Source organism: Mesoplodon mirus (genome assembly GCF_964341445.2).
Source record: "Mesoplodon mirus genome assembly, chromosome: 6".
NCBI classification, from domain to species: domain Eukaryota; kingdom Metazoa; phylum Chordata; class Mammalia; order Artiodactyla; family Ziphiidae; genus Mesoplodon; species Mesoplodon mirus.
This window is the reverse complement of record NC_138982.1, coordinates 34,207,252-34,221,901: the sequence shown is the minus strand read 5'-3', so window position 1 is coordinate 34,221,901 and position 14,650 is coordinate 34,207,252. Positions and strand designations below refer to the sequence as shown.

Here is a 14,650-nt window from a genome sequence, read left to right as displayed (position 1 = left end):
GACTTGCCAGTTTCATCATCACTAATATACACAAGTTCATATAAAACTCTCTCTCTTTTTTTCTGAACTGCTACTTAATCACCTTCATCTTTTTTGAAAACAGCTCTTTATCTGAACCTAGCAGATAGCCTGGACTGACTTATAAATAGGATTTTAAGAAGTAGTAGTATATTAAAAAGAATTCCTTTAAGAGCTGTTTTGGTTAGAAATAGTATTCATAAGTTTGACCTCTGGGCACAAGTTCTAGGTTTTGCTTCCACTGCTAACCACCTCTTCCTTCCTGGGTTAAAAATTGGGGGCATGTCCTTTTCTCTTAACTGTCTCCCTGCACCACGGACCGTGTGTTGGCAAAGTCCAATTATTAGGCCATGCTTCCTCACAGATTTCCTGTTCCACGTGTGATAATAAACGAGAGATGCTCTACATTCCTCAGTGTTTGGCCAGCTACAGAACTGAAAAAGCCCCAAGATGCCAATTACCAAGATGCCCGTTTTCTACCTTTATGATGCTCTTTAATTCCAAGTGATCCTGTTCTATCTTCTTCCGGGTCTTCTCCTTTTTTATACGATCTTCAATGATGACTTGTTCATATTCCCTTATCTGCAAAAGTAGACATCAATCATATGTTACAGGACTTGCTCACTAAGCTGTGGCCCAGCCAGCCCAGGTTTTTTGTGGGTTTTTTTTTTTTGTCTGCACCACATGACTTGTGGGATCTCAGTTTCCCAACCAGGGATTGAACCCCAGCCATGGCAGTGAAAGCCTGGAATTCTAACCACTAAGCCACCAGGGAATGCCCCAGCCCTGCATTTTTAATATAAAACTTTAAAATGAACCATGCCAGGACTTCCCTGGTGGCACAATTATTAAGAATCCACCTGCCAATGCAGGGGACACAGGTTCGAGCCCTGGTCGGGGAAGATCCCATATGCTGCGGAGCAACTAAGCCCGTGCGCCACAACTACTGAGCCTGCGCTCTAGAGCCCATGAGCCACAACTACTGAAGCCCGTGCGCCACAACTACTGAAGCCCGTGAGCCTAGAGCCCGTGCTCCGCAACAAGAGAAGCCACCGCAATGAGAAACCCATGCACCACGACGAAGAGTGGCCCCTGCTCACCGCAACTACAGAAAGCCCACACGCAGCAACGAAGACCAATGCAACAAAAAATTAATTAATTAATTAATTTTTAAAAATGCCCTCTTCTTGGGCTTCCCTGGTGGCGCAGTGGTTGAGAGTCCGCCTGCCGATGCAGGGGACACGGGTTCGTGCCCCGATCCCGGAAGATCCCACATGCCGCGGAGCGGCTGGGCCCGCGAGCCATGGCCGCGGAGCCTGTGTGTCCGGAGCCTGTGCTCCGCAACGGGAGAGGCCACAGCAGTGAGAGGCCCGCGTACAGCAAAAAAAAAAAAAAAAAAAAAAAAAAAATGCCCTCTTCTTTAAAAAAAAATGAAATACTAACTTGATGTGTGGCTAATGACATCAAAATAATTAATTTTAAAAAACGAATAGAATGTATACCTACAAATAGCAGCCATCTTTTAAAAGAGAAATTTGAGTTCTACATTTATTCAATGATGAAACCATAATCAGAAGCTTTTTATAAATCATCATTTATAAATTATCTTCAGAGGTCAGAAAGCAGAAATAAAAACAGTATCTAGCTCAAGGAGTTTGGGGAGGGTTAAATAAGTTATATATGTAAAATACTAGAAAAGTGCCCAGGACAGATTAAGCAATATAAAGTGTCGGCTGCTGCTATTATTATCCCCATCAACGAGGACGTCATCATCATCATCAAGAAAGAATCCTAGTGGTTTACATGCATACCACGTTGTGACCAGAAATAGTATCCCCCAGCTACTGTTGCTTAGCTACCACCCACTCCTCAGTGCTCTGCCTTACAGTATTTAGCCTCTGCTTCCTTACCGTCTTTGCAAGTTCTTGAAGGTGTGCTAAGTCTCTGGCCTTAGCAGCTTTGAGAGCATTTAGTTCATTCTGTTTCATTTCTGTGTCCTTATCAAATTTCTCCATCCAGAACTCTAGCTTCTCCTCAAGTTTCTGCTTGGAAAAATACATTAAAATATGGCTCTACCAGACACAAAACAGTATATACTGTATGAAATCATTTATATAAGGTTGAAGAACAAGCACAACTTTTCTATAGAGATAGAAGTCAGAATGATGGTTACTTTTGGGGGGAGGGTTAGTTTATTGATTGGGAATGGGGCAGGAGGGAGACTTCGGGGATGCTGTAAATGTGTTCTATGTCTCTGTCTGGATGGTGGTTACAGGGGTGCTTAACCATATTCATCAAACTATATACTTAATATTTGTGTACTTTGTGTGTGTTATTATCAATTTTAAAACAGGTGTGGGGACTTCCCTGGTGGTCCAGTGGGTAAGACTCTACACTCCCAATGCAGGGGGCCTGGGTTTGATCCTTGGTCAAGGAACTAGATCCCACATGCATGCCGCAACTAAGAGTTTGCATGCTGCAACTAAGAGTCCACATGCTGCAACTAAGAAGTCCACATGCCACAACTAAAGATCCCGCATGCTGCAACAAGGATCCCACATATCGCAAAATAAGTAAATATTTAAATATTTTTTAAAATAAAATAAATAAATAAAACGGGGGAAAATGGCCTTCCACGTGTCTGGATAAGAGAAGTTGCAGTGAAGAGGAAAGGAATAAAGGGTAGGTAGAAATTCTGAAGGATAGGAATGGCATCAGGCATCTCTTTGATTGCCAACACTAAATAATAGTCGAGAAGGGTACAATGTTTTCAAAATTCTAAAAGACAATTCTATTCCTAGCCAGCCTCACATTCAAATGTGAGGGGAAGAAAGAAATATACCTGGTCTTTCTGAAAGAGTTAGTCAAGGATATACTTTATTTTTTTTAATATATTCATTTAAATAATTTATTTGGTTGCTGCAGGTCTTAGTTGCGGCTTGCGGGCTCTTTAGTTGAGGCTCGCCACCTCCTTAGTTGCAGCTCACTGGCTCCTTAGTTGTGGCATGTGAACTCTTAGTTGCAGCATGCATGTGGGATCTAGTTCCCTGACCAGGGATCAAACCTGGGCCCCCTGCATTGGGAGCACGGAGTCTTACCCACTGCACCACCAGGGAAGTCCCTTAAGGATAGACTTTAGCAAAATAAAATGAAAGAGATATGAATAAGAAATAGTAAAATGTATATTTAAGCTATATGTCATAAGTTTTTAGTAATAAATCATAATCTGGAACTAAATCCCAAATTAGGCAGTATAGTCTAGTGGAAAGAGCACAGGCTCTGAAGGCAGATTGCCTAGGCTCAACTCCCAACTTTGGCACTCAAACAAGTTTACTCAGCTCTCCAAAGCCTCAGTTCTATCATCTATAAAATAGAAATATATAATGAATGATTTCAACATGGGATGTAGGAGAGGAAAAGAAGAGGTAAGTAAAAGCTTTGCCTTAATAAAGGCAAATAGATAGAGATATTGATCAGATTTAATAGAAAGAACAAAGTTAAATGTTTAAGGGTTACCACTGCAGGAAAAGAATGTATGACAAACTCCTGAAGCATGTACCTCAAGAATAAGACATCAAGAGGAGCCTTTAGATGGTACATAAACATGGTTTTTTAAAAAATCAATCACAATCCATGATTCTGATTAACTTAGAGCCTGTCTGCTTGCTGCAATCATGTCTTTAACATCTTTCTAAATCTTAACACTTTCGTTTTCTTTTAATCAAAAAAAAAAGAGAACAGCCTCCAGGCAGGCAAGAGGAGCTGGCTGAAATGTAATAACATCATCTGATATTTCTTGCACTTCTATTTACATTAATTTCTATTTACAGCAAATGATACTGGCTTTCCTTTTATAGCAATAATATTATCTTAACTGAAAATAAATTGATATTGTTGTTTAGGTGAATAACTAACTAGAAAATAGTAGTAATACAGGTGGCATGCAGATATTACAAAACCAGGAAAGTGGTAAGCAAATAATTGAAGTTTGCACTAGAAAGCTGGAAATCAAGAAATAAAAATTCTATCAATTCCACTATTGGATGAGAATCTGCCTTCCAATGCAGGGGACGCAGGTTCGATCCCCGGTTGGGGGACTAAGATCCCACATGCCGCGGGGCAAATAAACCTGCGCACCACAACTACTGAGCACGTGTACTCTGTAGCTCACGCGCCACAACTAGAGAAGCCCACACGACACAACAAAGAAGAACCCACGCACCACAATGAAGACCCAGCACAGCCAAAAAAATAATAAATAAAATAAAATAATAATTTTAAAAAGGAGAGCAACAACTAGAAAGCTTGAAAAGCAGGGAACATAAAATAATATAGAAACATTAAGTATAATCAAATGAAAAATCACCATAAAATTAACTGGAGTAAATTCCTCTATCAAAAAAAAAACCTCTCAGATTTTTTTAATCCAACTATGAGCTATTTATAAAAACCACAGTTAATATAATCAAAGGAAAAAGAAAGCAGGTTTGGCAATTAATATCTGGCAAAACAGAACTCAAGCCAAGAATAATTAAATGAGACAAAAAGGGATATTTTAAACTGATAAAAGGCAAGCTTTATTAAGAAGATATTACAGTTATAAACTTTTATATTCTAATAACATATTTTTGGAATATATAAAGCAAAAAATTAGAAATGTAAGAAATTGACAGATCCACAAGCATCTTAGGAGACTATCACACCTCTCTGAAATTAATAGCTCAGGTAGACCAAAATAAATAACAATATGAAGAATCTGACAGCTAGACTAACAGACAATTCCACAACTTTGTACCTAACAGAGAAAACATTCTTTTAAAATACCCATGAAATATTCATATACCGTGAGCATATATGAAGCCCAAGTAAGAACTCTACAAATTCCAATAAGCATAAATCTTATATTTCACATTCCTAGACCATAATGGAACACAGTAAGAGTGTAAAGGTCAAAGCATTGCTGTGAGCAATAGAAAGACAGCCTACACTCTTTTCTCTCCAACCTTAACTACTTGGACATTTAAAAAACACCCTATTAATAAGGGGAGGGGGAAGGGTAAGCTGGGTCAAAGTGAGAGACTGGCATGGACATAGATACACTACCAAATGTAAAATAGATAGCTAGTGGGAAGCAGCCGCATAGCACAGGGAGATCAGCTCGGTGCTTTGTGACCACCTAGAGGGGTGGGATAGGGAGGGTGGGAGGGAGGGAGACGCAAGAAGGAAGAGATATGGGGACATATGTATATGTATAACTGATTCACTTTGTTATAAAGCAGAAACTAACACACCATTGTAAAGAAATTATACTCCAATAAAGATGTTAAAAAAAACACCCTATTAAATAACTAGGGTTAAAAAGGAAATAACAAATAATAATAACAACAACAAAAGGAAATAACAAATTGTAAACTAAAAATTATGATGCCTACAATTTACTTTTAAAGTCTCAAAAAAGGTAAGATGGATTAATGGAGGAAGGATGTATAGACGTGATAAAGCAAGAATAATAAAATGTGAATGGTAGAATCATAACTAGAAGATGGGCTTTGGGGCATTCACTGTAAAATTCTTTCAACTTTGTGTATATTTGGAAACACTCATAATAAAATGTTGGGGAAAAATAAATAAATTTCAAATTATTTGGAAAGGAATGACAATGTAAGCATTATTTATTAAAACTTCAGACTGTACTCAGAAAAGTGTTGGTTTATATGCATTTACAAGAAAATAAGGGACTTCCCTGGTGGCTCAGTGGTTAAGAATCTGCCTGCCAAATGCAGGGGACATGGGTTCAATCTCTGGTCCAGGAAGATCCCATATGCCCTGGAGCAACTAAACCCGCAAGCCACAACTACTGAGCCCGCGTGCTGCAACGACTGAAGCCCATGCACCAAAAGCCCGTGCTCCACAACAAGAGATGCCACTGCAATGAGACGCCCATGCACCGCAATGAAGAGTAGCCCCACTCACTGCAACTACAGAAAGCCCGTGCGCAGCAACAAAGACCCAACACAAACAAAAAATTTTTTTAAGAAAATAATAAAATTTGAAAATAAATGAATTGAGTATTTAAGAAACTAGACAAAGATTAGCAATATAAGCTCAAAGAAAATAATTATACATAATTATAGTAATTATATAATTAAATAATTATAAATAATACATGAACATAATTACTCAAAATTAAAGCAAAAACCAATGTGACAGGGAACAAAATAGATTTGCTCAATAAAACCAGAAGATGGTTTTTATGAAGACCAATAAAATGGTCAAACCTTTGACAAAGCTCAGCAAGAAAATGGGAGAGAAGACACAAATTTTTGAAAATAAAGGATGAAAAAGATAACTTCAGAAATAAGAGAAAAATTTAAACTGTAAGAGACTATAGATCACGTTTATACTAATAAATTTGAAATGAATGTCTTGATGAAATGGATTATTTTCTAGGAAGATATGTTACAAAAAATGGCTCAAAAAGAGTTTTTTTTTAAAGTAAAGACATCAGTAATCATTTTAAAAAATTGAAAAGGGAGCCAAATATCTCCTTTAAAATGATACCCAGCAAGACTGTTTATGACTGAATTTACCAGTTTCATGGAACAAATAGTAATCTATTTTGTTCTATTTTTACTTTTTAGGTTTCAGAGTATAAAAAGATGAAAAGCTTCCCAATTCAAACTGCCAAGCTAGCATAACTGATCACAATACAACAAAGAAGCACCAAAAAATGAATCTATAGGTTAATCTCATTTATAGAATATATAAATACAAAATAAAAATCTACAATTCTGTCTAGTAAAAGAATAATAAATTATGAACAAGTAGGATTTATCCCCCAAATTTAAGATGATTCAACAAATCTGTTAATGTGTTTTATTAACATATTAAAAGAGAAAAAGATCATATCATCTCAATGGATTAAAAAAAATCCATCTCATAAATCTGAATGCTCATTCCCGATTAAGAAGGAAAAAAAGACGTAATATATAACTAAAAGGAAACTTTATTAACTTGATAAGGTTTACCTCCCATAAACCTACAGTGCAAACGTCATACGATCCCCATTTGTGCCAATTATCAAATCACCATCCTCTCAGCTCCGAATCATCCTTCACTGACCCACTTTGTGAAACTTGGTGCTTGCAGTAAACATTTGTTTTGCAAGCTGGCAAAATGTGAAGCTTTGTCAGTAGAGGGCGCCAGAGGGACATGACAGAAGAGCTTCTCTCCTTGGTTCCAGTGTGCTTCCTCTTTTGTTTCAGGGGCACAGCTCACTGTGGCACAGGTGTGGGACATTCAGTGGCACTTGTTCACCAAGTTTTGCTGACACAGCAGAAGGATTCTTGCTTGCCAAACACAGTCCACAGTTGCCTGCTTGCCAGCTTTACCCCACTAGCTGTAAACCAGCTCTGACCCAGGGCAACAAAGCAAACATCTGTTTATTCCTTCCTTGCATACTGTCCTTTAGCCCTAGAGTTCTCTTTTATCCCTCCTTTGTAGCCAATTCCTTATTACCAGTTAATGATTCTTTTGTTAAGTGTTCTCTGCTCAAATTACTGATGTGGCTTCTGTCACCTAACTGGACCATAATGATATAGAATTAGTACCAAAAATAGAGTTTGTCTTCCCACCTTCTAATTCACATGTCTTACTAAGGCATCTAAAGTCCTTGCTTCTTCTGTTCATCAGATACAATCACCATAATGCAGTGAAAATATGTTTCACTGCATAATGCAGTGAAACATGATGTTTTGTGGAAAGTCAAAGCAGGCAATATCTCTGCAGACCATAATATGGCAGAGAAAGGAGAAATGACATAGCCCTGATGCGAGACTGTGAGGGTGTACTGTTGGCCCTGTCAGGTAAAAGTAAATTTCTTCTGCAGTTTTTTCAAAACTAGTTTGGAGACAGGGACCTTAGTCAAGTTAATAGCTGCCTACCAAGTGCCAGTGGCCGTTGAAGATTTTCTCCAGTAAAGATACTACATCTCAAACAGTAGCTGCAATTGGAGTCACCATCTGATTACATTTACATTAGTCCACAGTCACTCTCCAAGATCATTCAACTGCACAGGCCAAACGGCTGAGTTAAACGGGGATGTGACAAGTGTCACTACTTCCACTTTAAAGCCTTTGACGTTGGCACTAATTCTACAGTTACACCAGTGGTACAGCACTGCTTATGATTTACTATCTTGGTAGGGATGGGAAGTTCCAGAGACTTCTACCAGGCCCTTACTACCATAAAGGCCCTCACTCCATGAATCAGAGAGCCAACGTAGAAATTTTGTCTGTTATCAAGTATGTCTATTCCATTCCTATGTTCAGTAACTGGGGAAAATAACCACAGAGCGTATCCACAGAACAGGTGGGCCCAGAGCAAATCAGACTTAAGTCGCCATCTATCACCTGACCACCATAATCCCCCATTTTGAGGAGGGGCCACAGTGTTGTTTTGAGTCCCTAGGAATTAGCATCAACTCACAGCCAATGTTTAGTAATCTCAAAAGGTCTGGATATTTCCTTTTTTCCAGTGCATAGTCACTCTAATAAGTAGCCACATGTCCCTTGGGTAAGGCTTGGAGGAAGATTCACTTGCATTACTTGCAGCAGTGCTGCAGAGTTCATCCTCAGGGGGACCTGCTCCCTTCAATCAAGGTGCTCTGGGTCTGTGAAGTTACTTAGTCTGGAAACTGGATGAGAGGTCTTGACTCTTCATTGTGGTGACTCAAATCAGGTTTTTGGCAACTAGACTTGGACTTTTTTTCTGTTATATAGATCAAGTAATGCTTTATCATGCTGCCCATCAATTTTTTTCCTAGAGATACCACAATTAATTAGTCATTGCCAAACATCCCTGTGGGCAAAGGCTTTCTGATTACCAGTACCTCTCTGCTGCCCTCCATGGCAATCGTGTCCACCTTCGCTTTGGTAGTTAAGTGCTGCCACATGTCCTCTGGCACTCCATGAGCCCATCATCCCCGCCAGGTATTCCCATTCTAAGTTGCAGGGTCCTATTCTTTTTTTTTTTTTTTTTTTTTTTTTTTTGCGGTACGCGGGCCTCTCACTGTTGTGGGCTCTCCCCGTTGCGGAGCACAGGCTCTGGACGCGCAGGCTCAACGGCCATGGCTCACGGGCCCAGCCGCTCCGAGGCATGTGGGATCTTCCCAGACCAGGGCACGAACCCGTGTCCCCTGCATCGGCAGGCGGACTCTCAACCACTGCGCCACCAGGGAAGCCCCAGGGTCCTATTCTTTACCAAGGAACCCTAACTTGCACATGAGAAACTTGGCATGACTATGAATTCATGTGTAATAGTGTTATACTCCACCTTCCTTGGTCTAACACCCTTAGAATCCATTCCCATACATATCCCCTGGGTTTCCATCAATATATATCAGTAAAGTCTTGTAATTCTTTTGGAGTGTAAGCTATTTCCTTCTGAGTTATAGGTATCTGAGTTATCTATCAACCTGGAATCTGCTGAGATTTGACCCTAGTGATGGATCCAGGGGAAAAAGGGGTGATTGCAGTCGGTCTTGAGAATGAGCATCCCTTTTCAAGGCATCTGCCTCAGATGAAGTTATTGTCACAGGGTTTTCAGGAAAAGGAAGACTAATCTCAGACATAGGAGGGCAGGCTACTTCCACTGGCAAGAGAGGCTTACAGTGACTTGGGGGTTCAAGATTGTCAGTTACATAAATCTGAGTCCCAACCAGGTGTTCCCATTCTAAGTTGCAGGGTTTATTCTTTCCCAAGGAACCCTAACTTGCACGTGAGAAACTTGGCATGACTATGAATTCATGTGTAATACTGACTGAAACATCATTAAAACCAAGAATAGAAAAACGGTGCCACATTATTATTACTACTACTACTAAACATTACACTTGCCAGTCTATCTGTACAACAAGCCACAAAATGGAAATAGACATATAAATAATGAAAGGGAAAACATAAAATTGTTATTATCTACAGTCAATAAGATTTTCTACCTAGAATATCCAAACGAATCAACTGAAAAACCATTAAAACTAATATGAGAGGACATAAGGAATCTAGAACAATATTACAAAACTGAATAGCATTTCCATACACCATGCACTTAGAGACATGTCCACTGACAGAAGGATGGTTACCTAAATTTTGGTATAACCCCCTCATGGCATGTTATATAGCAATTGTACTGCCTTAGAAAACATTAAAGACAGGGACTTCCCTGGTGGTACAGTGGTTAAGAATCTGCCTGCCAATGCAAGGGACACAGGTGCAAGCCCTGGCCGGGGAAGATCCCACATGCCGCAGAGCAACTAAGCCCGTGCGCCACAAATACTAAGCTTGATCTCTAGAGCCTGCGAGCCACAACTACTGAGCCCACGTGCCACAACTACTGAAGCCCACATGCCTCGAGCTTGTGCTCCGCAACAAGAGAAGCCACCGCAATGAGAAGCCCGTGCACCACAACGAAGAGTAGACCCTGCTCGCCATAACTAGAGAAAGCCCATGCACAGCAATGAAGACCCAACACAGCCAAAAATAAATAAATAAATTTATTTTAAAAAAAAAGAAAACATTAAAGACAAAGTAAATTCTTTTAAAAAACTGAGTCTGGAAAAACATATATAGTATGATCCCATTTATGTCAAAAACAAATATAAATAAATACTAAAAACAAGTATTTAGGTACACACACAAATATGTACATGAAAGGAAAAGAATATGGAAGAAATCTTTGGAAAGGGGAGTGATTAAGAAAGCTTTTGCTTTTTGAAAATCTATGTATTTCTGTACTGTTTCCAATTTTTCATTAAAAAGTATTTGTGTATCGCTTGTGTTATTAGGCTGAAGATGTGAGGAACACTAACTTCATGCATCCAACATCCATTTATCCACCCACTCATCTGATTGTTATCAAATACCTGCTATACTTCTAACATTTGAAACAGGTAACATGACACATAATCCTGAAATTACAGGGGTACAGGTTCTAATAGCCTACTGATATATTTTTCAGTAAAGGCCTGTGAGATAGCATCTAGAAATTATTTTCTTTAACCACAGATTTAGAATTATTTGTTGAAAATTCATCCAGTTTCTCAAAGGCAGGCTATATCATGAGTAAGCTGGAAATTTTTTCCTTATTCATCCAACAGGGATATTTTGAAAGGTTCCATTCGGCTTGGTTTGTTATTAGTATTGGAAATACTAATTAAAACCATTCAGTCACATATAATTCACACAAGAAGAAATAAAATGAGTAAATAAATACATGGAAAAATGGTCAATTCTATTAGTAAGCAAAAAATGCAAAATAAGACAATTCATTAAATTAGTAGACTTTTAAAAATATCTAAAACGGGACTTCCCTGGTGGCGTAGTGGTTAAGAATCCGCCTGCCAATGCAGGGGACATGGGTTCGAGCCCTGGTCCGGGAAGATCTCACATGCCACGGAGCAACTAAGCCTGTGTGCCACAACTACTGAGCCTACGCTCTAAAGCCCACAAGCCATGACTACTGAAGCCCACGCGCCACAACTACTGAAGCCCGCCCGCCTAGAGCCCGTGCTCCGCGGCAAGAGAAGCCACTGCAATGAGAAGCCCATGCACCGCAAAGAAGAGTAGCCCCCGCTTGCCACAACTAGAGAAAGCCCGCGTGCAGCAATGAAAACCCAACGCAGCCAAATATAAATAAATAAAATAAATAAAATTTTCAAAAAAAAAATATATCTAAAACATTGCAGTACCCTGTGGGACAGGACCAAAGATGGATGGAGGAATGTTAAGCCCTCTGTCATAAAACAGACCAATGCCTTTGTAGAAGGAGTGAAAATGCGCACTTATAAGCCCCTAATGGATCGTCCTAAATGCCAAGGATTAGAATCCCGGATCCAGCACTTTGTACATAGGGGATTCACGGAGCACCCACATTTATTCCCTGAGGAAGAAACAAAAGCCGAAAGGGACTGTAATGACACGCTAGAGGAAGAAAATACTATTTTGGAGAAACCAACAAAGACAGTTTGTGTTGATACAGAAATTAAAAGCATCGTCTAACCACAGAAAACTCACCAAGATCTAGGAGGCAACAAAAGATTATTAGGCTAAAGAAGTTCTTGGTTGAATATGAAAGAATTTAAACATTCTTTCATTCCTGTCCAAAAGAATTAGAGATGGAAGAAGCAAAAAGCAATTTTTAAATGGACATGTATTTACATACACCTGGAAAACTGTGCCTTGTGTTCAAATTCATTAAAGCCAGATCCTGCAAGTAAAAAAAAAAAAAAGAGTCGAAAACAGCTAGTTCTATTGAGGATACCTTGAAATTAGTGCTTGCATAAATTTCTGATGTCAGTGTAAAACAGAAAGTACTAGCATTATTTATCAAAAGTCACAAAATAACAGACTCTCTGAATTAATAATCTCATGCTTGAGATTTACTTTTAGTAAGTAATTGCAATGAATAAAACAGTTATTTGGGCAAAGCTTTCATTACTGAATTATTTATAATAATGAAACTTTGGAAATAACCTAAATATCCAAAACAAAAGAGTAACAAATTATGGAATAACCATTCAATGGAACATTATAAAACCACTTAAAATTATTTTATGAAGAGACTGTAATAAAATGGAAAAATGAGTAAAAAACCAACTGGCAATTTTTTAAAAATTAATTTATTTATTTTTGGCTGTGTTGGGTCTTCATGGCTACATTCAGGCTTTCTCTAGTTGTGGAGAGTGGGGGCGACTCTTCATTGCGGTACACAGGCTTCTCATTGCAGTGGCTTCTCTTGTTGTGGAGCATGGGCTCTAGGCATGCGGGCTTCAGTAGTTGTGGCATGTGGGTTCAGTAGTTGTGGTGCACGGACTTAGTTGCTCCACGGCACGTAGGATCTTCCCAGATCAGGGCTTGAACCCATGTCCCCAGCATTGGCAGGCAGATTCTTAACCACTGTGCCACCAGGGAAGTCCCCAATTGGCAATTTTTAAAAAATCTTCCCTCAACTAAGAATATGCTATTTTTATAATTTTAAGAAATCAGGAAATTTTAGTTTTAAATTATGAATATGAAGCAATATAGGAACAAGGAAAGTTTCTTATATAGTGCTAAATGATAAAGGTAGAAGACAAAATTTTACCTGTACTCAAATTACAGCTTTATAAAATATTTATCCAGATGGATAACTTTTAAAGGAAAGTGGGCTATACAGCTCATTTATTAGGCTGGTAGAATTATAGTTGATTTTTCTTAAATTTTTTTTGCTGTCCTTGGTATTTTATAAGCAGGACCAAACATGTCAGAGGATAAGAAAGTTTTGGGGACCCACCTGCTGCTCCTTTCTAAGGAATATTTCAATCTCTGCATGAATCCGTTTCTCTTCTTCAGTTTTCAGCCTTAGTTTCTGTGAGAACAACAAACCAATGTCAGGAATTCTTCCTGGGGCTGGAAGTGAGTTCTCAAGATCAGGGGTGAAGGCTGTGACAGTGGTACAGGTCTTCTCTACCAGCTGGGATCCTAAGACTCCGAGATATGGCTCCAGAGCAGCAATTCCGTTCCCTTCAACTCAATTCATGTTCACAACATGGCTGAGCCATGTCTGGCACTGTGCTAGACACAGGCAACTGCCCAGAGCAAAAGGGCCGTAATCCTGTGGCCTGGAAACTGGTGTCCATTTAAGGAGAGAAACAATGCTTCAAGGGCACAAGCTTCTCAGGCCTACAGAAGGAAATTCCAGAGTGCAAGAAAAAAGTTTGTTGTCATAGTCTTAAGCCACACTTGGGAAGTAAGCTTTCAAATAAGTCAGAGAAAGGAGTCACCTCCTGCACACAGGTGATACGCTCTACTGATGTTTGCTCCTTCTCGCTGACCTCTTGTTCTTTTAGCCATTTAGTCTTCCTCCTCTAATGAGGGTCTACCCTTGTTTCTTTCTCTTGATATTTTTCACTGTGACTTCTCAATTCTGTAAATGTAGGTTTGCATGAAGTTCAGCCCTCTAGATTTTGTATTTCTTAATGGAGGGATGAAAGATACTGGTTGAGTGAGAAAAGTAGCAGCAAAAACCTGCAGTTACTGAACATCTTGTTTTGCCCTCTCCTTATAAATACCAGGAGAAATGGCAAGTGGTTTTATAAAGTAAGGATAAAGTGACCAAGAGAAGAAAGTACAACCAATTTTCAAAGTCATTACAAAAAACCAGGAGATGTAAGCTACAGCCCATCAGAATCTCTGTCTGCAAAAAAGCAAGTCCTTATTCTTCTTTTGTTTTTAACCTCAAATGTTAGGGTTGCTGGAGAGAGAGAGCAAAGACTGGGAAAGTCTCCCTCTCTCTCCTCCTTTGTCAGCTGAGGCCATATCAGGAGCGACAGCTTGACTGCCAGCTACCTGATTCATTCCTAATTAACAGTGATTACCTCAATCTCTTCCAGCAAGAGCTCCTCTGTTTTGCTACATTTTTTCTGGGTCTGGGAAATCTGCAGCTCAGTGTTTCTCTTCATATAGCGATTTTCCATGTTGGTTTTTGCCTTCATTTCTCGCAACTGGTCCTTGAGGTGAGCAATATATTCATGTCGACTCTGTAAAGGTAAGACCAGGTTTCTAAATTAAAATACATTCTACCTCCATTCAGCTCA

At 39.2% G+C, this 14,650-nt stretch overlaps 1 protein-coding gene across 5 annotated transcripts in view; it reads right to left on the bottom strand.

The window, feature by feature from the left end:
- The window catches only part of DRC9 (dynein regulatory complex subunit 9), a 40,979-nt gene that overhangs the window by 1,365 nt on the left and 24,964 nt on the right, over positions 1–14,650 (bottom strand). For 3 of the 5 annotated variants that reach the window (XM_082625806.1, XM_082625807.1, XM_082625805.1), the window contains 4 exons: positions 14,432–14,593; positions 13,348–13,422; positions 1,929–2,060; positions 499–600 (listed from right to left, as the gene is read on the bottom strand). In XM_082625806.1, coding sequence (XP_082481932.1) covers positions 499–600; positions 1,929–2,060; positions 13,348–13,422; positions 14,432–14,593 — 471 coding nt within the window. The remainder of the gene's footprint in view (positions 1–498; positions 601–1,928; positions 2,061–13,347; positions 13,423–14,431; positions 14,594–14,650) is intronic. The other 2 variants (XM_082625808.1, XM_082625809.1) reach the window with 2 other exon arrangements.